This window comes from Rousettus aegyptiacus, unplaced genomic scaffold (assembly GCF_014176215.1).
Source record: "Rousettus aegyptiacus isolate mRouAeg1 unplaced genomic scaffold, mRouAeg1.p scaffold_m13_p_5, whole genome shotgun sequence".
NCBI classification, from domain to species: Eukaryota; Metazoa; Chordata; class Mammalia; order Chiroptera; family Pteropodidae; genus Rousettus; species Rousettus aegyptiacus.
The window spans coordinates 93,515,514-93,537,516 of record NW_023416308.1 but is presented as its reverse complement, the minus strand read 5'-3'; the positions used below and the strand labels follow the sequence as shown (position 1 = coordinate 93,537,516).

At 34.6% G+C, this 22,003-nt stretch overlaps 1 protein-coding gene across 1 annotated transcript in view; it reads right to left on the bottom strand.

The window, feature by feature from the left end:
• Positions 1–22,003, bottom strand: part of LUZP2 (leucine zipper protein 2) — a 390,662-nt gene that overhangs the window by 179,558 nt on the left and 189,101 nt on the right. The window contains exons 4-5 of the mRNA XM_036220762.1: positions 17,146–17,227; positions 7,960–8,022 (exon numbers count right to left, since the gene is read on the bottom strand). Coding sequence (XP_036076655.1) covers positions 7,960–8,022; positions 17,146–17,227 — 145 coding nt within the window. The remainder of the gene's footprint in view (positions 1–7,959; positions 8,023–17,145; positions 17,228–22,003) is intronic.

The window sequence follows — 22,003 nt, the reverse complement described above, 5'->3', positions numbered from 1 at the left end:
TTCTTAAAGAAATATTTATTTGTACATAGCGTTGCTTATCAATGTTCCAATCTTACCTCAGAATCCCATGGCAATAATAAAGATGATGCTGATGATGATTTGTTAGAGCCAAGTGTCTAAATATGTGCTAAGGGTCTTATATGCATTCTTTCCTCACTTACTAAGTTCACAATATTGTAAGATACCTAAAACAACACAAACCTTCCCCCTTCCTTGAATCATGTCAGAGGACACTGGATATTCTCTATCATTATCAGTAGACCAGATGCAGCCAGGGGCACAAGTTACACAATTTAAACTGAGAATCCTTCCTAAAATTGTTTACAATGTTGGCATCTAGCCAACACTCTGAAGCAGGAAATTACAAGTTGGTGGAATTAATTGATTCCTGCAGTAAATAAATGAAATTTAAGGTAGACTCTAATCTCCCATAAAACACCAGTCCTAGTTTACTTCTGAAGTGCTGAGTAACAATTCTATGTCCTTGAAAAGTAGAAAGTTCACTGATATTGTTATATCTGACAGTGGAAATTTCTAGGCTTATTTTTCTGTGTATTATGCTTTGGCTATATCAATCAGATTGGCTGCCTCAAGGTCTTATAGCACATATTTATAACATTGATTTCGGGATTAAAAACATACTCTTTGAAAGTAAGCTGGACTGAAGCTGAATTCAGCTACAATCAAAATTAACTGCTTTCTTCACAGCAATAAACAAATAACAATCTTTTTACTTACAAGGGTACTTTTTTAAAATTTGCTTTCTTAATCATGAATGAACAGCCATCAATTCTAATCCTTTTATTACTTTCAAAAGCCATCTCTTCAATGAAGCATTCAGTGACCACCATGCCTGTGTAGGTATTGCCCTTCTCTGCCTCCTTACAATATTTTATTGTAAAATGCTTATTTCAATGTATTTATATTGTAGTTATTTTGTGTAATTTTTGTAATTATTATTGTATCATTATATATCTTATGGAAAAATATTATCTATTATATAATAAATTCTGTTCTTTACATTCTTCATTGTCAGAGATGGTTTTGTACAATTGATATTTAATATTTATATCCCTTGGGACCTACCACAATGTTGGGACAATCCTGGGAATTAAATAGTATGTTTATTCTAGAATGAATATATAAATAAATAGATCTTATATATACATCTAAAAAAGTAATGTTAGAGTACTTCTATAGACAGACTTATATCCATAAAACATTCCCTCCTCACCTGTTTAAAAAAATTAAAAAAAAAAAAAACCTAAGCTGTTTACTTGGAATATATAAAATGTCATAGATTGTAGAGTGATTTAATTAGTATCTCAAAATTCATGTCTACCTGGAATCTCAGAATGTGACTTTAGAAGGAGGGTCTTTAGACACATTATTAAGTTAAAACCAGGTAATACTGAATTAGAGTGGGTCTTAAATTCAGTAACTGGCATCTGTATCAGACAAGGAGAGAACACACAAAGATGGGGAAGGCCAAGTGAAGACAGAAGTAGAAATTTCTGACAAGCCAAATACTGTCAAGGATTGCTAGGAGGCATCAGAAACAGGAAGATGCAAGGAAGGGTCACTCTCTAGAATCTTCAAAGGGAGCGTGGCCCTGCCAATACTTTGATTTTAGACTTCTAGCTTTTGGAACCAAGAAAGTACATTTCTGTTGTTTTAGGCCACTCAATTTGTGGTATTTTAATACAGCAGCCCTAGGCTACATACAAATGAGTTATAGTGAACTTTAAATATTGGATAAACAATTAACTTGAATAATCAGTTGATGAAAGTTTCTCAGAAATAATCACTAGAAAGGAAAATCAGCAGAAATAAAGTAAAAACGTTGCAATGAAATTATTTGAAAACATCTCAGGCATATCCTGAACGGAGTATATATTTGACTAAAACTCTTATATCTATTCATCTGCAGGCAGGCATGAGAATTCATTTTCAAAATGATGACCCTGAAGCACTATCACATCATGAAATATCCCATCATCTTCACTTGAGTGAGTTTATTGAAACAAGATGGAATAATTTATATTTGAAAGATTTATGGATAGAAGAGCTGAACTAAATGGGTTTTCTTCTTAAAATTTACTAGTTTTCTCTTGATTGGTGATTACTAACCTTTATTATTATTTTTTGTTTGTTTTAGTCATGGACTCCCTCAGAATCTAGACCCTCTCCTTTGAAAAATACATATATGCACCTATTCTTTTTTTCTGTCATCTTATAATTTCAGGATGATCAAAGATTGCGTGATACCAATCTTTATACTTTGCAGGGTCTCTAAGCATCCATATTTTGGAGAATAGCAAATTAGGAAAGATAGTTTCAGTCTCCAAATTTGGAGATAATATTCAATGTTTATTCAATTCATTTAATCCATTGGTGCTAAGAAAAGACTTACATGCAGTCTTAATTTATTCTCACTGTACACAGTCATGGCCCTGTGTTTTTTTTTTGTGAAAAAAAAAGTGTGAATTATAATATTCTAGAAAAGCTAGGATTCTAGCATTAAAGAGTCAACACCTAGGTGAAGAAAGAATTCAGACAAAAGCAAAGGTAAAATCACTCAGTAAGAATAAGCAAGAGGCTGTGTATACACATGAGATATTGTAACATACATACATGTACAAGTGAATGCTCTATCAGTGGTACTTACAGCATGTCTCTTAACTACTCAAAACTCTTCAATGATGGCCTACTATATACAAAGCTCATTACCATGGATCCTAACTATTTATTAAGAAAAGTTGTTAGTACATAGGCTACCAAATTTTAGAATACTGTTTCCATAATGCAAAAGTTATTTTAGTGTTGAACCCATATTTCCAAGGAAAAATTAAAGTAAGCAAATTAGAAATCAAATGAACACATCCCCTCTACTTCTAAAGTTCCATTGCAGCTCCAGGGCAGACATGACTTAGGCTTCACTAATCAAACATGATCCCTGTAATATGTAGATACAAAAACTGGTGATGTAGAAAAACAGGCTAGATGTTATTCACTGCCTGACGCACAAGGCATACAGCTGTGGAATACCAGGGTGTGCAGGGATGAGGGCATCGTGCTGGCTTGCAGCTTCCTGATCTTGGCAGAGGAAGCCCTGCCTTAAGACAGACAGCTCTGAGTGTATTTATGGAGTCGTTCCTAAAGTTTAGCCTACAAGTTGTGTATTCGGCAATTCTAACGATTTTGTGAGATCCCTACATGGCTTAATAAATCCTTTTTCTTCTTGTCAGAGGATTCATTTTTGCCACGACTGACAACAATAACTGGTACATTGTCCCTAAAAACCAATGTTTTATCCCTCATATGCCCAGATATGTGTCAATGGCAATTGGAACTATTTAGAAATCCACAGGTTAGACAGTGACTTGACCTATGGCAAGATTTTTCTCCCGGGCACTTATAACAACAGAAATAAAGCAAAATATAGAAAACTATAAGAGCCATGTGAAAAATAATGAGCAAAAAATTAAGAGACAAGAAAGAAAGAAAAATTGAGTCAGGAAAGAGTGAGAAGGAAAGCATGCCATTGAGAGAGAATAGCTTTGACAAATTTCTGATTTCCATTGATGGGCAGAGTGAGGCTTACTTTTATGATTCCTTACTTTATTATTATTATTATTTTAGTACGATTCCTTATTTTATCTTTACCTTGAACTATCTTGAATGAGTTTCAGGCGAAGAATCCATCATAAGAATCTATACTAAAACAAATCACCACAGAAGAGAGTGGAAAGGCAGGGGGCATTTCTCCTCCACCTTGCTCTTCCTTCCTTCCTTCTTTCCTTCTCCTCCTCCTTCCTTCCTTCCTTCCTCCTCGTCATTCCTCGAGGACGGAAGGTCTTAGGAGTGAAGAGGAAGACGGGGAGTTCGGAAGGCTACCTTCCAGGCTTCCTTCTTCCAGGACGGCCTTCCTCTTCAGCTTCCCTGGCCTTCCTCCCTTCCTCCTCTCTTCTTTCTCTCTTTCTATTTTCCTTTTACTCTCTTTCCCTTCCTTTTTATCTCTCTCCCTTCTTCCCTTCCTCCCTTCCTCCCTCTCTTCCTTTCTCTCTATTTTCCTTTTACTCTCTTTCCCTTCCTTTTTATCTCTATCTGCTCACTAATTTAATATAAATAATTTTAATACTAATCTAAATCAAGCATATCCAACTAATATTCCCTTACAAAGTCTTGAATGTTATCAAACTCACACATCTCATTAAGGAGTTTCAACTAATCAAAGATGCTTATTTGTCCCGATGCTTAATGTGTCTAGTATTTCAATATCTGTATATTACCCTATTCATCACTTGATATTTTCTTACATCTAGAACCGACATAGACAAGCTTATTTTAAACTAGGGAAGAAAAGGATAAAATTTTTTAAAAAATAAAGTGGAAATGACAGTGAAGAGAAGGTGTTTTGAAAGTGCAGTCAAAGACAATTCTGAGCTTTGGAGTCTCTGAGATTGACTATATCACACAATGATACAATTAGCATATACATTAAAGTCAGAGAAGAGAGGCTGATTTATTTGTCTGTTTGTTTTATTTTGTAGTACAAAATGTTATATTTGTTAAAATCATATAATATCCAAATACAAAATGCAAAATAAGCAACTGAATGTACAAAGATGGATTATGTAAGAGACATCCGAACTAGAGACAGATTAGGAAGTTACTTGACAACTGGTGATATATCTACTATAAATCAATTTCTGAACTGTGAGAAAACTCACATTTTGTAAATTTGTGCACTAAAAATTCAGTGTGTATGACAAAAATATGATTGGGAAAGGCCACTTACGATATAACTTTGTAATCATAGCATTAACAAAATAATAACAATACTAATAAAAGTACACCCACATTTTAATATTTACAGCATTCATCCCAAGAATCATAGCCAATCCTTTTCAGCATAACTTAGGATTTAGTGCTTTTTTTCTTTGAGATATACTTTCTAAAGAGAATTGACTTTTAATATAGTATGATATCATCAAAATTAAAATCTGATGCATATTTTCATTAATCTCTTCCCTTAATGAAGCAGGAAAGTCTTCTATACTCACCTCTTAACTAGACATCTTGATTCAGTGAAAACTATCTTTATAAAATGGTTGAAGGCACTAAATCATCTGTACAGCACTAAAGCACACTATATCCTTCTGAGTATTTTCTTGCGTCATTGTATTGACAAAGATTTCTCTAAAATTTGACCAGGCTTTTCCCAGGTTGTTTTCAAACCCTAACATGCTGGGGAGAATTACATATAAACCAACACAAATTTCAGAACTTTACTGACATCATTCCACCACTTATTATTTGCTAATATGGTGATTCGGCACAAAAAAGTACACATGGTAGTGGATTATATTTGACTTGACTATTTCATGAAAGAGAATATAACCCGAAAAGTAGACGGCCAAGACTTGAAACCTAGAGACCACCTTAATCTCAATGAAGCTTCTTTTGGTAAAAACAGTCCAAGACACGGGCTAAATAGAAGTGATGTCCATGTGAAGATAGACTGAGATAGAGATAAATGAAATAAAGGATCTTGACAAGTTCCGATTAACTCACAGCTCACACTATTTCTAGTCTCACTGTCTATTTTCTTTGTAAAAATTCTATTTCTTTTCCTCTTTCCCACTTTGTTCTCTGTAATCTCCAGTGTTCTTTCTCAGTTATGATTTTAGGTTCTGAAGTGTTATGCCTCACAATCTGAGTCATGAGACCCCACGTGGCCCATTCCAGGTGTGCCTGCCTGGATGATCAAATCAAAATGCTTTCTGCCATACATAGCATTTGCTTTAAAAATAAAAATGTGTAATTATTTTTACCTTTTCAAGTAACATCTGAAATCTTAAAAGTTAAATCCCTAGGTGCTAATGTAAAAGCGCCTTTTAGTAGCTGCTTTCACATATGGAAAAAATGCTGATGGATTCTTTAATAACTTTTTCAAAAGTCCCTTCTGCTGGGACTTCCTCAATACCATCACTCAGAAGTACTCAGGAGACTGCAAGTTTCTCCTATAAATGTCTTTACACCTGTACTGTCTCCCTCACCTTTTGTATTTCGTTTAATCAATTTACTTTTTTTTTTTCTTACTCCTAAACTAAAAATCTTCTAGGCAATGTCCCTGCAATTTTACTATACAGATTATGGGTCAGTTATTTGGTTCAATCTCTGCATACTAATCATTGTCAAAACGACAAATCTAAAAATTCAATTAATATAAAGGAATCAAAGTAAAAGCTGATGTTATAGGTTATATTATCAACCATTTAGTTGATGATATATGTTCACCATTATATCCCTTTTTTAAGAAATCAAAACCTTTTTCTGGTTATCAATTTTCACCTTGTAAATTTTTAATATGATGGAAGTAATTATTAGTACATTTAATTACACAACTTACATTAAGCAGATATTTCTTTTGCAGAGTTGTATTTCTTTTAGAACTATTCTAGCCTACACACTTAAGAAAATTAATATTACATTATAAAATATCCCCCAGTAAGAAAATAGTTTGTCCTCCTATGTACTTGTTATAAATAAATTATAGTTTGATTTTGAAAGTGTTTTCTCCTTACTTGAATGCTAGATTTAAAAAAAAGTTATCGAAGTTCAAAAGTTAACTGATGAGAATTATATAGAGGTTTAAATTAACCCATCATAATTCTTTCATTATCATACAACTGGGTTTATGTTGTTATGTGTATGTGTGTGTACATCAATGTACATGCAAATGTACTTTCTTTCTTATTTTAATACTGCCTTTAATGTTGTTTTAAATGTTCCCCTGGTATTACACAATCTGTGGAAAGTTTTTGACTTGAGTAGTCTAGCCTTTTCACTGAGTTCTCCCGGAACCCTAGTGAACAAGAAATTATCCAGAACATTGAGTACTCTGGTGCCTCCAATCTGCTGACATTTTCCACTATAAACAAGAAATCCAAAAAGATTTCAGCCTTAGGGAAAATATTCCAAGTCTGCCCCATTACACTTTCTTATGAAGACTCAGATGAAAAACTCATTAAAAAAGAAATGCAAATACAATAATTATCAGAAAGCCACTTAAAATTTTCTTGCTTTCCTTTCTTCCAGTCTTTGCACATCTGAGAAACCATTTTAATGTCGTAACCAGAGCACTGATGCTGAATGTTGATATCAAGACATTTGAAGTCTATTTTTTTAATCATGACATAAGGTGGAAACTATTCAGCTTATCTGCATTTAAATGTCTCAAAAAATAAAAGTAAGGAAGAAAAGGAAGAAGAAAAGAAAGAGAAACTAGTAACAGCTAAAGTTATTGATTTGGGATTCAAAATAAACCTTAATTAATGGGATTGATTAAGGAAAATATATCATTAATTAGTCATAGTTTAATGGTCCTAAGTGACTAATTGCATTCAAGAAAAAAAGGAGAAAAGAGGTAGAAATAGAAACGTGATGGAGAAATTTAAAAACATAAACTACTTATACAATAAGATAAAGAATAAAAAAGAAAGGCATGTAGTATATTATAGGATCCTTACATATTGAAGGTTGTAATGAAAGTGGTTACAGCTTATTTTGCTCAAATCTACAGTACTCTAGGATGATCTTACATTAATTTTTCATTCTAGGTTGTTTTTTCCTAGCATGAAGTCAATATCTAACTAGCTTTCTTCTTCAGTGCCTGTAATGTCAACTAATATTTATGAAATAAAAATAAATTTTTAATATTTTCCAAGCAAAATATAATTAGAAAAATGAACTAGAGATGTATGAACTAATGACATTATCAAATATTTATAAAAGTAGGAATTATCTACTCTTTTAAGTTCTTAACTTTATAGTTCCTCTTCATTAGTACATAACTATAGGACAAATTTGTATTGGTCAATACTGCAAAGCAAATAAATATGTGTTTGTGTATATTCTCTGATTTATATAAAATTTTCCTGAAATATGTCTTACCTCATTCTGAAGATCTCGGATCATTTTACTCTTTCTTTCCACTTCAGTCTTTAAAAAATTAATCTGAAAATGAACAGAAAATTATGTAGACACATATCAGATTTATTTTTGTGGCTTTTAGAAATTTACTTTCATGATTTGGAGGCGAATATAATAATTATCTTTTTATCAATAAATATTGAAAAAGAACAAATAATTAAAACTCTATTAACCAAATTTTCATTGCCCAGTTCATACATACCTACTGATTAATTAAAATAGCCTTTCCTCATGTAATAAAAAATTCATTTTCTTAAATGAATTCTTTTATTCTTTTATCTGTTTAAAACTCAATCTTTAAAAAAATGTTTCTTAAAAAAAAAAGAAAAAACTAGATTCTAGGGTTGGACCTAAGAATCTATTCCTAAAACACTCTGCAGGTAATTTTGACCTATGGCCAGGTTCGAGAGCAATTGCATAGTGATATTTCTTACCACACGCTCATGGAAGTTTATAAATACTGTACTAAAGAAGCCATGACATTTCCTGTTGAATATGATATTATTTGGATCTGTAAACTTAGGCCAGTTATCCAAACTGTATTTGCATGAGCATAGCATCATTATCCACCTGTATTTTTTTTTTTTAAGTCAATATAGTACAATAGCTAAGATATGTGACTTATAGTCACTGAGGATTCACTATGACGGTAGAGTAAACATTTAATTTCTCCAGTTTTCAAATTTTGGTAGTCACATTTAAAAGAGTAAAGTAATGCAGGTGAAATTAATTAATTTTACCAATATATTTTGTTTAATATACTCAAAATATTACCATTTTGACAGGAAATCGACTATTAATGACCTAATTAACATTATGCTTTTGTAATATGTCTTTAAAATTAATTGTGTATCTTACACTTACATCACATTTCAGTTTGGACGAGCCATTTTTTAATGCTCAATAGCTTAATCTAAGTATTGATTATGTACCAGAAAACACAGCCTTAGACTGGCATTGTGTATTATCTCGGGAGACATATGAACCAGTGAAAATTAGGTTGAAGGGAGAAGATAATTTTTACCATAAACTTGGATTTTTCAAAAAATTAGGTTTGAAACATTTCAAATGTAAACAAAATAAGAAGTAATATGTAAAATGTTCTGGGCCTAACTCTAGGAATAAACATAAGTAAAGGTTTTGTCCAATTTTCTTCAAACCTCGTAAAGAAAATGTTACACGCAGTATTAAAGCCCCACCTAATTTTTCTTCCTTCACTTTCCCCAGAGGTAATCACCACCCTGAAGTGTACATGCATTAGTTTTGTGCACGTTTTTGTGCATTTTTACTCATCGTGTATTGTGTAAAGCCTGACAGCACATGTTAACACCTCTTCTTTTCTGGCTTGTGTAGGCGTCTTTGTACTCCTATTCCTTCAAATGGTAATGAAAAATCTAAACCAAAAAATTGTGATGGTCAAACTAATGTAGGGAGGAGGCAAGAGAACTAAAAACTAAATCAAGTTACATTCAAAGGCTGCAATATGCTGATCAGCCCCACTGCTAGACCACCTGCAGAACAAAGGGAAATTTTTACTGGGATTGCTAACAAACCATTTCCCCACACCATAAAGGGAAAACAGGACAACAAAGTCTTTAAGTGACCTCCTACACAAAATAAAATTATTTATTCCTTGTGGCTAAAAGCATGGGGGAACCTGTGGATAAAGTTTAGAAATTTCCAACAGGCCCTTCACGCTAAATATTCTTATCCTTTCACATTGCATGCCCATACCATTAAAGGAAAATGGGTAAGTGAAGTCTTTAGACTATAATTCATAAAAACTAAAATTGATCTATAAACTCAGGGTCCCTCTCATTGTCTCTCTCTGTCTCTCTCTGGGTCTCTCTCAGGCTCTCTTTGCCTCTGAGGAGACTATGCTCTGTCTATGAAGCATTACCCCTTCTCTAATAAACTCTCCTTTTGACTCTAACTCTGGCATGCATTTCAGTTATTTCTTGTGCTCAGTCAAGAACTCTTTCCTTTCAGTACAAGGCCACTTGGGGAAATTTCCTTGTCTTGGATCAAAACTACATGTAAAATAGAAGCAGAAGCCCGAGATCTACCATTTCCATTATTTTGGCCATAATAATTTTCAAGGTAAGTTTGAACTATGAAGATATCGATAACAACCCAAAACCTGAGTCACACTCATTGTCTCATTAGGAAGATATACTTCAATCTGGCAGATTAAACAAAAATATCACCGAAGGACCTTGATGTCATTCAAAATTAGATATATATGCAGAGCAATAATGTGTGTCCTAATTAACAACTTTTATACCCATTTCTACTGTTTTGTGCAGGTCTCAGATTATTGATAACCAATGTTTTGACTGGACTAATCCTCGTGGTTCTTATAGTGATTTATAAGACACCCTCAGCAATAACCATCAGGAAATAGGGAGGAAAAAGGTTTGTTACAAGTCCTGGAAATTACATGGCACACCTGGAGCTTACGAAGAGAGAGGGGGCAGGGGGAGGGGTGAAGGAGGAGAGAAGGAGAGAAAAGGAGAGAGAGGGAGAGAGAGGGAGAGGGAGGGAGGGAGAGAAGGGGGAGAGATGAAGAGAAGGAGGGAGAAAGGGAGGGAGGGATGGAGAGAGGAAGGGGAAGAGAGAGAGAGAGCTCTGCTTTTATTGAGGTCAAAGGTGAAGGCCCAGGGTTTCAAGGGCTGACTCTTTATTGGTGAATTTAAAAGAGTGAGAATTTAAAGCATGGGAAGAGAAAAAAAACAAGTGGACCAGTGATCGGTTATCCGTTACTTATGGAAATCAGCTAAGATCTCTAAAGCAAAGGAGCAGGTGTGAGTGTGTGGAGGGTGGGGGAAGCGTGGGCAGCCTGGCTCCTTCAGTAGCTGGCAATGTGTTGTTTACTGGGAGAGCCATTTTTGAAGTAAGTGTCTCTGTGAAGTGGATGCCTCTGCAATCCAAGCTTAAGTTCTGCACTTGCATTACACATAAAAAACAAAAACAAAACCCAAACTGTCAGGGCTTACACTACACCTAACCAAGCATTTTATGAGCACTGGAAAATTTTGATATGTTACAGATTTGTCTTTAGATTAAGTCATAAACTATTTAAAGCCATCTTGCTTATATTAATGTCCTGCTTTTCCACTGATACCTTTATTATTTCCAAATCCTCACATTTTGATACTACTCACTATATGCTTTCCATAATTAACAACTAATTAAAATTGTAATGAAAATATATTGCCATGTCAAAAATATCATTATTTAAATGTTAAACTGGGACAGGAAAACTTGAGAATGCAATACTCAAATATTCAAGACTTAAAATATATTCAGAGTCTTTAAGAAGTATTAGCATTCTGAAACCATTGGTCTAGAATTGCAGCAGTTTTTAACATTATTAGAAAAATAAGCATTCTTAGTCAATGAAATAATTTTCAGAGACAAAAGTATCATTAATTTACCTTGAATAAAGAATGAAAGAACATAGCAAGTCTTTATTCTTAATGAGAGTCAAAGCTTCAAGCTAATCCTTGCTTTTAGACTAATTATGTCTCACTTATGGCAAGTTAAGCCATAAAAATTAACAAGAGTAGGAAATGCATCCAATGACCATTAATATCTTTAATTACTCTGGTTACACCTGAGAGCTCATTCTTCCTTGCTATTAGGTTTTTCATGAGGAATATAGGTTTGAAAGATTTGTCACTGCATTGTTATCTTAGGGAAAAAAACAAACAAACCAAAAACAGATATTCACATGTTCGCATAAAGTATTTTCAACAGCTTTACTGCTTTTTCAATTTAATTTTTCAGAAGTATCCTCTTTTATGTTTTTGTGATTTTTAAAGCAATATCTCCTTTAAGTTTCCAGTATTTTATTATAAACTTACCAAATGATGTGAATATTTGCAACATCTTTTGCATAAAATATACAATCTGTTATTTTTATGGGAAAAGGCAGAGTAATTAGAAATGTAATCAAGGACAGCACATAAGATTATCTACTCTTAATTTGCTATCTGCTAAATAGGCATTCAAATGTTAAGTTATATAAAACCTCAGGTTTGCCACACAATTTCCATTTGAAAACCTTCTAAAACATAGATATAAATAAAGCAAGATTTTTATTTATGTATATTTGCACTCATTTATTTATACATCCTGTGATTCAGATACTTGGCACTCTTATTTCCATGTTTCATTTATTTTAATGTTTCTTTTCTATTTTCTAGATTTTTTTCTTTCATGCTACTTTCTGTAAATTTTTTTTTATAATTACTACTATTTTACTATTTTATTCTAGAGACTTGTGTAACCTAGTGTGTTATTTCTTTTAGATATTGGGTAGTATCTATATTTAATATTTCCTAAAAGCTCCTTTTTTGTACTTTCTTGGTTTTTTTTTTTTCTGTGCATTGTGAATACTTCCCTTATCTCCTTGAGTGTATTAAAAACATTTAGCTTAAATTCTTAGTATATTTATTTCAGAAATTCTGCTCCACAGTGCACATGTGATCCAAAGCATGGCTTTTCTTTTTTAGTAGCTCTATATCTCATATTTCAGGGTTATTTTAGCTTCTTAGCTTATTTTATCTGGGTTGTTAGTTACTCTATGTAGCAATGTGTATAGGAAAAGAGCAAACAACAACAACAATAAACAAAAACAAAAACCAAAACCAAAACCAAAAACAAGGCAGCAGCAGCAGTCCTGGGAAGAAAAAGATCCAGGGCAGAGAACCTTGGACCCAGAATTTTGCTGAGGGTTCTCAGGTGGGTAGGATTTGCAAGGACGCCATCATTTCTGATTCCTTCAACTCCTCACTTAGGCAGGGCTTTAGACTGCATCAACGTTACCATGACGACATAGAGATCTGAGTTGTTGCCACAGGCTCCCAGGATGAAGAAGAGGGAGGTGATACTCCAAAGGAAGAGTGAGGGAAAGCAAAAGAGTAGAATTTACAGATGTCCTTCAGCCTATGCTCTCATGCACCCTACTGCTGTCCTGCCCCAGCCAACAGCAAATATTCTACCTCATGGCAAAGACCAAAGACCAAGATAGTCCCTTCTCATTTACACGTTGAGCCAGCTCCACTAAAACTTCCTTTGAAGTTGGTCATTTGGAAATTTTTTCTTTACCATAAACCTTCCCTGTAGTAATGCATACATTTTCTAACTTGGTCACCAGATGGTAGAACACATGTATGCATTTGTTAATGTCAGAGAAAAATGAGGTATACTTCTCATACTACTTCACATCACCTAGTTATACCGAGATTTTTATATCTAATTAATTTTCTAAAAAGTATAATAAGAGAATCCTATGTTGAAATATATTCTGGTTCTCTCCTCACCATCTTTCTCTGTCTCTGTCTCTGTCTTTCTACATACACACAGACACACACACATTCATACACACCAAATATACCCATGCATATCTTTATACATATTTATGTAAGCCTGCATGGTTTTTAAATTATTTTTAAAAATTGACAACAATAGCAAATATAAAGAAGAAAAGTCAGTCTGCAGTTAAGGGAACACAAGCCAATGGTAAAAAGTCAATTCAATTATCTAGTAATTATTACTAATAGCAAAAATGAGGCCGTGTTTAACCTTGATCACTACTAAGTAGAATGTCTGATTCCCACAAAGAAAGTGTTTCTAATTTTCTGGGAACTCCAGGTCAGTCTCGATACTGGCAGATACAATGCAGATACTGGCAACTCAATGAATACCAAATTATTTTGAATAGTGATATAAGAGTTGAAGAAAAAGAATACCCTAAATCATGAACAAAGGGATATATATATTTTTTAATCTTTCTTTTTTCAGGTACCCATTCTTCTCTCAGTCCTGATTATTTTTACTATGATAATAGTAATATTAAAAATATGAAATAGTAGTAGTGATGATAATGATCATGATCATAGTAATTGATAGTGATATTATGATTTATAATAAGAAATACAAATTTGGTTTTTCCGTGGTTACTAAGTGCTTTTGGACAGCACCGAAGGATGAGGACTGGTTGCCAGGAGAACCAACCATGTGACTAGAGGGTTGGAACTTTTAGTTCCATTCCACTGACCTCTAGGGAAGTGAGAGGGGCTGGAGGCTGAATTAACTGCCAAATGGTGAATAATTTAATCAATCATGCCTAAGTAATGAAGCTTCTATAAAAATCCAAAAGGAAAGTGTTCAGAGAGCTTCTGGATTGGTGACCACATGAAGATTTAGGGAGAGTGGCACACTCAGCACAGAAGCTCCACGCCCTTTCCCCATACCTTGCCCTATGCATCACTTCCATCCCGCTATTAACTGAGTTATTGCCTTTTATAATAAATTAGCAATCTAATAAGTAAAATGTTTCTTTGAGTTCTGTGAGTCACTCTAGCAAATTAATTGAAGGAAATATTTATCAGAGCCTTCAATCCGTGCATGGTAGGTCAGAAGCACAGGTGATAACCTGGACTTGTGTCTGGTGTCTGAAGTCAGGGTGGGACACGGTCTCATAAGACTTTGATACAATACTGAAGTTGCTTACAATCAATTATACACCCTGTTCAGTGCTTTGTGTGCATCACTTCATGATCACCAAATAAACTGTTATATAAGTAGCACTGACATGCTTTTTATAATAAAAGAGCTTCAGAAGTAGAAAATCACTTTCTTATATTTACTCAGCTAAGCAGTGGTAGAGGTGAAATTGAAAAAAAGGAGACAGCAATGAGAAATGATATTAGCTTAGTGTTGGATATATTATATACTAGATACGTTTTTAGAAAAAGCATGTATATTATTTTAATTGGAATTGTCACCAAAATCCTGTAAATAAGGAAACTTGTAGAAGTTAAAGAGCTTGCTCAAATTCACAGAACTAGTAGATGGCCCACTAGGAGTTTAAAAACAGAATAATCTTATTCTGGAGTGCATGCTAGGTATGTATCCACTTAGGGAGTTTTTGGTTTAGCAGAGTATTTTGGGATGAGAGAAGGAAACCCTCACTCAAGATTCAATACTGAGCCATGAGAAAGACATCGCAAGCATGCTGAGATGAGGGCCAGGGCGACTTAGCTAGTACTGCCTCCTTCTTCTTCCCAACTGTGCATCCTTTGTCCGTGACATTTCCTATACTTACAGATACTCTAACTTCGAACACACTCTTTCAAAAGTTATAGCCTTCTTCTTACTGGACCTTAGATGCCATATCCATAACATATTGGAATAATCACAAATTCATGCTTTGATTCCTCCATCTACTAGTTATGTAAAAACAAGCAAGAAACTTACCTTCTCTGAGTCATTAATTTTCAGTAAAAAAAAAAAAAAAAAAAAAAGTGTGCAGTTTTATTGTGAGGATCTGAGATAATAGTATGTATGAACACTTCCATTCTATTCTAACTACCATCATATGTGACCAGGCTATGAAACAATCCAGATTACATGTGATAGGTCAAGACAGAAATGGGATTGAAATTAGCAGCACTTAGTTGTCTGGGTCAGGCGTGGAGGAGAAGAAGCGACATGCTGATGCTGAAAGTATGTCTGTTCTTCTATGTAACATCTGATGTCTGGAGAGACAGCCATTAGGATACCTTACAAGTGAGCAGTGGGTATTGCCATGGCATGGCAGAGAAGAAACAACATGCTTATCCTTCTAAGAGGGCAGAATAGATAACAGTGAATCCATTAATAAGAAACAATCCTGTGCCTAGGAAAGACAACAGTCATTATTAGAAAGACTGTCTTCAGGAAGCAGGTGTCCCAAATGACAGACAGGGCTGAGTTTCTGAAGCAAAACTCCACATTCTAATCCAGGTATTCAAAGACACGTTGCAAATGAAAGGCAAGCTGTCAGTTCATATAGGGGCTGGGATCCCAGGTAATTAACCTGGATGGAGGCTGTATTAGTCATGTTTCTAGCTTCTGTAATCTTGATGCTTTAACATCTACTTTATACATATATGTAGACAAGCCTTGTTATGAACAACTCAATAATATGCTTGTCATCCTTCCTTGACCTCCTCTCTCCCCTATTGCTGCTCCCTCCCTAACCCTCTGAAAAAAAAAATTCCTCCTTCTGTTGGAATGCTTTTCAAATACAGAGTACAAATTACAGAGCCCTCAGCCCCAGCCACCCCTTGTATCAGGTGCTCACACTCCAGGCTACTATGCACCCACCCTAATCACCCCCAGGGTCAGGTACCAGACTACTAGGGACAGTCTCTATGTCCCAGAGCCCACTGACATTGTTTACTCTTGCCAATCCTAAAACGGCACCCAGCCTTACCCATTCCTTCCCAAATAAACCACAATAAAGCCCACAGTTCCCCTGCCTCCCTCTGCCTCGAGACCAGCACAATGCCTACCTCTGTGGTTCCTGTCACATGGCACCTGACTGGTCTTGATAACTGTGAGAAATAAACTCTCTCTTCAATGATAGTTATTTCTGTTGGGCTTACCGTACCTCAATTTTTGTATTAGATATACTATATTTTAAAACAGATTCTAGTTCTGGAAACAAGGTAAAAGGTCCAGTCCTCATTTGGTGCATAATGTGGGTCAGGGGAATTAGGTACAAGTCTAATTTTCAGCACTGCTGTCATGAGCACCATCCTTCTTGCCTATGGTGAACATTGTGAGAATTGAAAAGTGGGGGTCAAGAGAACATCATTTGAAAGAAAAAAATCTAGAAAGAATTTTGATTCTTAAACTCTGGGATGTATCAGAATCACCTGTGGAATTGATTAAATAGGGAGATGCTGTGGACTCACCTGACAGACTCCTACTCAGTAGATGAAGCCTGTGGTTTAGGGATCTGAACAGTTTAACTTAGTTCAAGGTCAATTACACACCACAATTCAAGAGCCACTGATGTGAGTTGAGGCCTAACACAGCGTTCTGCCCTACTCTTGCCTTCGGCTTTTTATTCTTAAATGAGGGTTGGGAATTAGAATACCCCTAAGAATCAAGGAAAACAAAAATATTTGGGGGGGGGGGCGGGAATGAATGCTGACGGAGTATTTTTATGATCTTGGTGCCCGCATTTTTTTCATTGTATATTCATTTCTATATTGTACATGTGTGTTTGTTTCATAGTGACTTTTTAAAGAAGATAATTAACAATATCCCAGCCCCAAAGCAAAGGACACAAAATGGAAACACACTTACAGTAGCCTGTTGTTTTTCTGCTTTCTCAGATGCCTCTTTAAGATGATTTTGCAGGGCCTCCTGGAGAGACTTCATTTGTTCTCTAGTAGAAAATAGAGAGCAAAAGAGAGAGAGAGACATAATATAATTCTGTTACTTCCTATGTACATTACGAAAGGGTGTGCTTTCTGTGTACATTTAGGAAACAGATAACTAGACTTGAATTGAGACACAGCTAAGTGTACAGGGTGTATCTCAGGATTCTGGTAATAAAAGGTTTTCTGTCCCATGCAAGTACTAAAAGCAAGCTGTATTTAAAGGAAATTGCCTTGCCATTGTGTCTTATAAGAATCCCACTGTGTGAATCATCTGTGAGCTGCATAATGTGTCAGATCAAATCAATATAATAATTAGAGTTGAAAAGCTAATTTTAGTGACAGCATGCCAGAGTATGAACATGCTGGTTAGGAGAAAGTTACCATAGACTGCTGATAGGATAAAATTATTGTTCCCTTTGGATTCTCCTAATTGACTAATTCTAAAGTATGGTGCTTTAGACACCCTTTATAAAGCCTGCTACTTTTTTAAAAAACAAAGAGAAAGGAAACGTATTTCTAACTTGAGGAGTGCCTTATCTATTGGGGACAATAAAAGAAAAACTTGTCCACACATATATACACATTGTGTCTCAAGCTCACAAATATATATGGACCCTGTCCACTTCTTAAAAATATAAATATTTCCATAAATACGCATTCCTTTCAATGGTTTACTCATTTATGACAAATCGCATTATCTTCTGTGACTTAATGTTATCACCAAAGCTTTCTGAACTTCAGAAAGTTCAGATTATCAGATAAGGGTTAATGTATCAGCGAGTATGTGTGTGTGTATATTGATTCTGGCTAGAGGAATAAACTCTTTTGAAGTAAAAGCAACAACTAAATAAAAACATTTCTAGTCTTATCAGCACCCAAACTAATGAAAAATTCCACAGCTAGTGCCAAAAGTTTCTCTCTGGAACCTCAGGGTAACCACAAGGTAGGGGCTAGGGGATAGGAGAGTATCCTTTCAGGCTCATTTTTTTTTTAATCTGTAAAATGGGGACAACAATAGAACTACCTAGGTTTGTACTGAGGTTTAGATGATATAATGCAAGCAAAATACTTAGTATAATGCCTGAAACAGTCACTTAATAAATATGAGAGTACTGTCACAGACCCCGGCACTACGGCGGGTCCTTGTGTTCATCCTTTGACCACCACCTCCTGCATCACCATGAGCTGTTCTTTCATCCAGTGGGATTAAATATGGCTCAAATTTCTTACTCTAGAAAATCTTAAGTCCCAATTTCAATTTCAGAAATATCAATAAGAATCTATATGATTGTTGGAATTGATTTGGGCTTTGTCAAAGCAAAATGTAATCTTAACAAGTTATAAAATAATTACAGTCACTTCGATTAGATGATTTATGCTTGCTTCAGTGAAGTGTATAAAATGCTTTTACTTAAAGTGGATTTTAAGTCTCAGCTTTCGTTCCTTCCTCAAACAGGTTTCATTTTTCAGAATTGTTTCATATGTGAACTTCCATTATTGTTTTTAATATTTTCTGCAAAGAGCATTTGTGGCATAATATATAATGATAATATGTACATATATTGTAGGCTTACAATGTAATAGGCACTCTTACAAGCTTTGCATCAAATTATGAAGTTTTATTAAATACAGAAAACTGATACATAGAGAAATGGTAAAATTGTATTCTGGAGCTTATGTGCTCAAACTCCAGAGAGTTATTATACTACCTTTACTGAGAGAGAGAGAGAGAGAGAGAGAGAGAGAGAGAGAGAGAGAGAGAGAGAAAAGATAGAGAAGAAAGAAGTCTCTATGTGCTATTCCTAACACTTGAATCTTCAAAATACAATCAAACTCTTATAGTACCAATTGATAAAAAATTATAGTAAAATCTTATAATAATTATTTTAATATTTTTGGATTTAAAATTTTGTATTTTTTTTAGTTTTTAAATGATGCATACATATAAAATATTACAGATTTTATAAAAATGAGCGCATGTCTATATTAAAAAATTCCCACATGCTGACCTTTATAGGCAATGTAGGGAGAAAGACAAAAATAAATTGTAAAAGCTGTTAACAAAAATTGGAGAAGGCAGAGGATTCTGTACATTTTTTCTGAGTTAGAAATGCTATTGTCCAGAATGGTAACGTGGGACTTTTTAATCTTCTGATTCTCTCCATCTCCTTCTGCCTTCCAGGCTTATTTCTGCACATTTTCACTGCTCTCATGCTTTAAGTGCCTCCAAATTTCTGCCTCACAGACATGCTAAGCTATATTCCTCTGAGAAATGATTCCTGACTTGCTCATGAAATGCTCCCTCCACCAGCTGAAATTTCTAGACTGTGACTAGCTTCTCCAGGGCCATATTTGAAACTGAACTGAAACTTAATTCTAAAGAGCTGATGGCTCCAGTGACATCTGTGATAGGTTGTTCAGATGTTGAGTACATTTTATCGTATAATTTCATGGTTCTAGGGATTTTAAAAGACAGTTGTTTCATACATCTTCCACCCCAAATTATAAATAAGAAAACACACACCCAAATCACTACAGAAAGGATTTTTTTTTTCAAAATAATTTCCAGTTTTTATTGTAATAATATCACGCAGAGAACTTGCTACTACTCCCAACCATTTGTTTATTTTTAGAGAACATTCTATTTTAAAACCTTTTAGTACACATAGCCCAAAACTGCCTTTTAGGTATCTCCACCCACCACCCATTAAAAAGAATAAAATGCTTTATTATTTTTTCTCAAGACAGTCTTTCAGATATTTTAGGATACTCTTCTATCCCCCAGAATCTCTATTATGCAGTTACACACTCTCGCTCCTAGCACAGTAAGGTTTAAAACTCTCTGTGGAGACTCCTCTGTCTAAATATTTCTGAAATGGTAATACTCAAGAGTCAACGCAACTCTCTCTCTCTCTCTCTCTCTCTCTCTCTCTCTCTCTCTCTCTCTCTCCCTCTCTCTCTCTCCACTCCGTTCTCCCATGCACACATACAAAAACATTCACATGCACATGCATACTCCTTTCTTTGTCTCTCTTGGCAGAAAGGAACTCTCTGCTCTCTCCATGTAGTCGTATAAGGCCACATCATATCCCCTGAGTTAACTTACAGCCTAGTTCCAATGATGCAGAAACTGATTAGTTGCTTCTTGGCTATAATTCCAAGAGGGAAATTCTAATTGATTTAGTTTTGTTTCAGTAGCTGTCTCCAAGCCAATTAACTGTGGCCAGTGATGTCAGAGTCATATAAAAGAAACATGACTTCTTGGGCCTATTTCTTCAGGTAAAGAGCTGGGTGGCAAGGCTCCCAGAAGACCAGGGGTCGATGAGTGCCAAGTGTATTAGGGAAATGACATCTACAATACATTACACTCTTTCAGACTCAGATAATATTTCTAAATTTGCAATCAGTTAATATTTTTTTATATTCAAAAATCACTTTTCTCTTTTACTCTTTATTAATATCTATCTCTTATTTTGGAAATAAGATACAGAGCCATCTTCACATTCATAAGACTATGATTTTTATATATTTCTAAGTAAACAACAAAAAACTAATATATAAAATGTCATATCCTTTTGAGAAATTACCTATTGTTAGAATTTATTGAATTTCACATTCTGACTTTGTGTACATTATACAAGCTATGCATTTTAAACATGTTTTCTAATTTTAGATAAAACTTTGAAATCACAGTACCAAAATATCTGGTCCATGTAATCCTTTCACTGAAAGACTTGGTCCATCACTTGGTAGTCCGTATATGTATCAAATGTATAAATGATGATGAAGAAATTCTTAATAAACCCAACAACATTTTTTCCTGGTTTGCCCAGGCATTTTGTGTGTCATGTAGAAAGAGCCAATGATAATTTATGACAATATCAGCAAACTAAAGGAATAGACTTTTTCTTATCAATATCACGTATAAGCCTATCGCCTCATCTGTGTCTCTCCTACAATGAGAAAAGGCAGGCTTTATTGCACTGTCACTCCATGCCCCTCATTGCTGAGTTCTTCCTGCACTCGCCTCTACGCCATTTTTCCTTCACTTGGTCTATGTCTCTTTCTTTTTGCCCTGAACAATGTGTTCAGAATAATCTCACTAAAATACTTCTTTAATTTATATCATCCTGCTGTGGAGCTACCTAAAATAGGTTCCCTCCAATCTTTAAATGTTTTTATCTCTAGTCCTAGTCTATGTATATAGATTAATTTTCTGTTCTTCCCTGATTCCTCTGTCTTCTTAGTCACTGCAATTCTCTCGGTGGTGCCGCACATGCAGCGGTCACTCCCATTTGTATATTTTTGTTTTTTTTTTTATCCTATTCTACTGTGGAACGCTCTGTAAAAAGTAATAGTTTTCTGTGTCTCTTGGTCTATTTTGACTAGTTGTGTCTATTCAAAATGCTGTTTGTAATTCTCCAACACTAATTCAATGAACCACACATAGTTGTGTAATAGTGAGCATAGGGGGCTAATTTCAAACCAAGGATATAATTTAAAATTATAAACTTTTGGAAGCATGCTCAGACCAATATTTTATATAACCACTTTTTAATATTGGATTGAAAAAAAATGTCATGTTCAAGAAATAATAATTTTATTTTAATAATAAAAATAGTCACTATAGGACTCTGGTCTTGATATTTTTAACATGTCATAAATGCAATCCAAGTATATGCTAATGAGAGCTTTCTAAGTCAAGAGGCATATTAGAGAAGATACAGAATATTAGAGAAGATACAGAATGGTGAGAAAGGACTACATAGTGTAGTATGTGT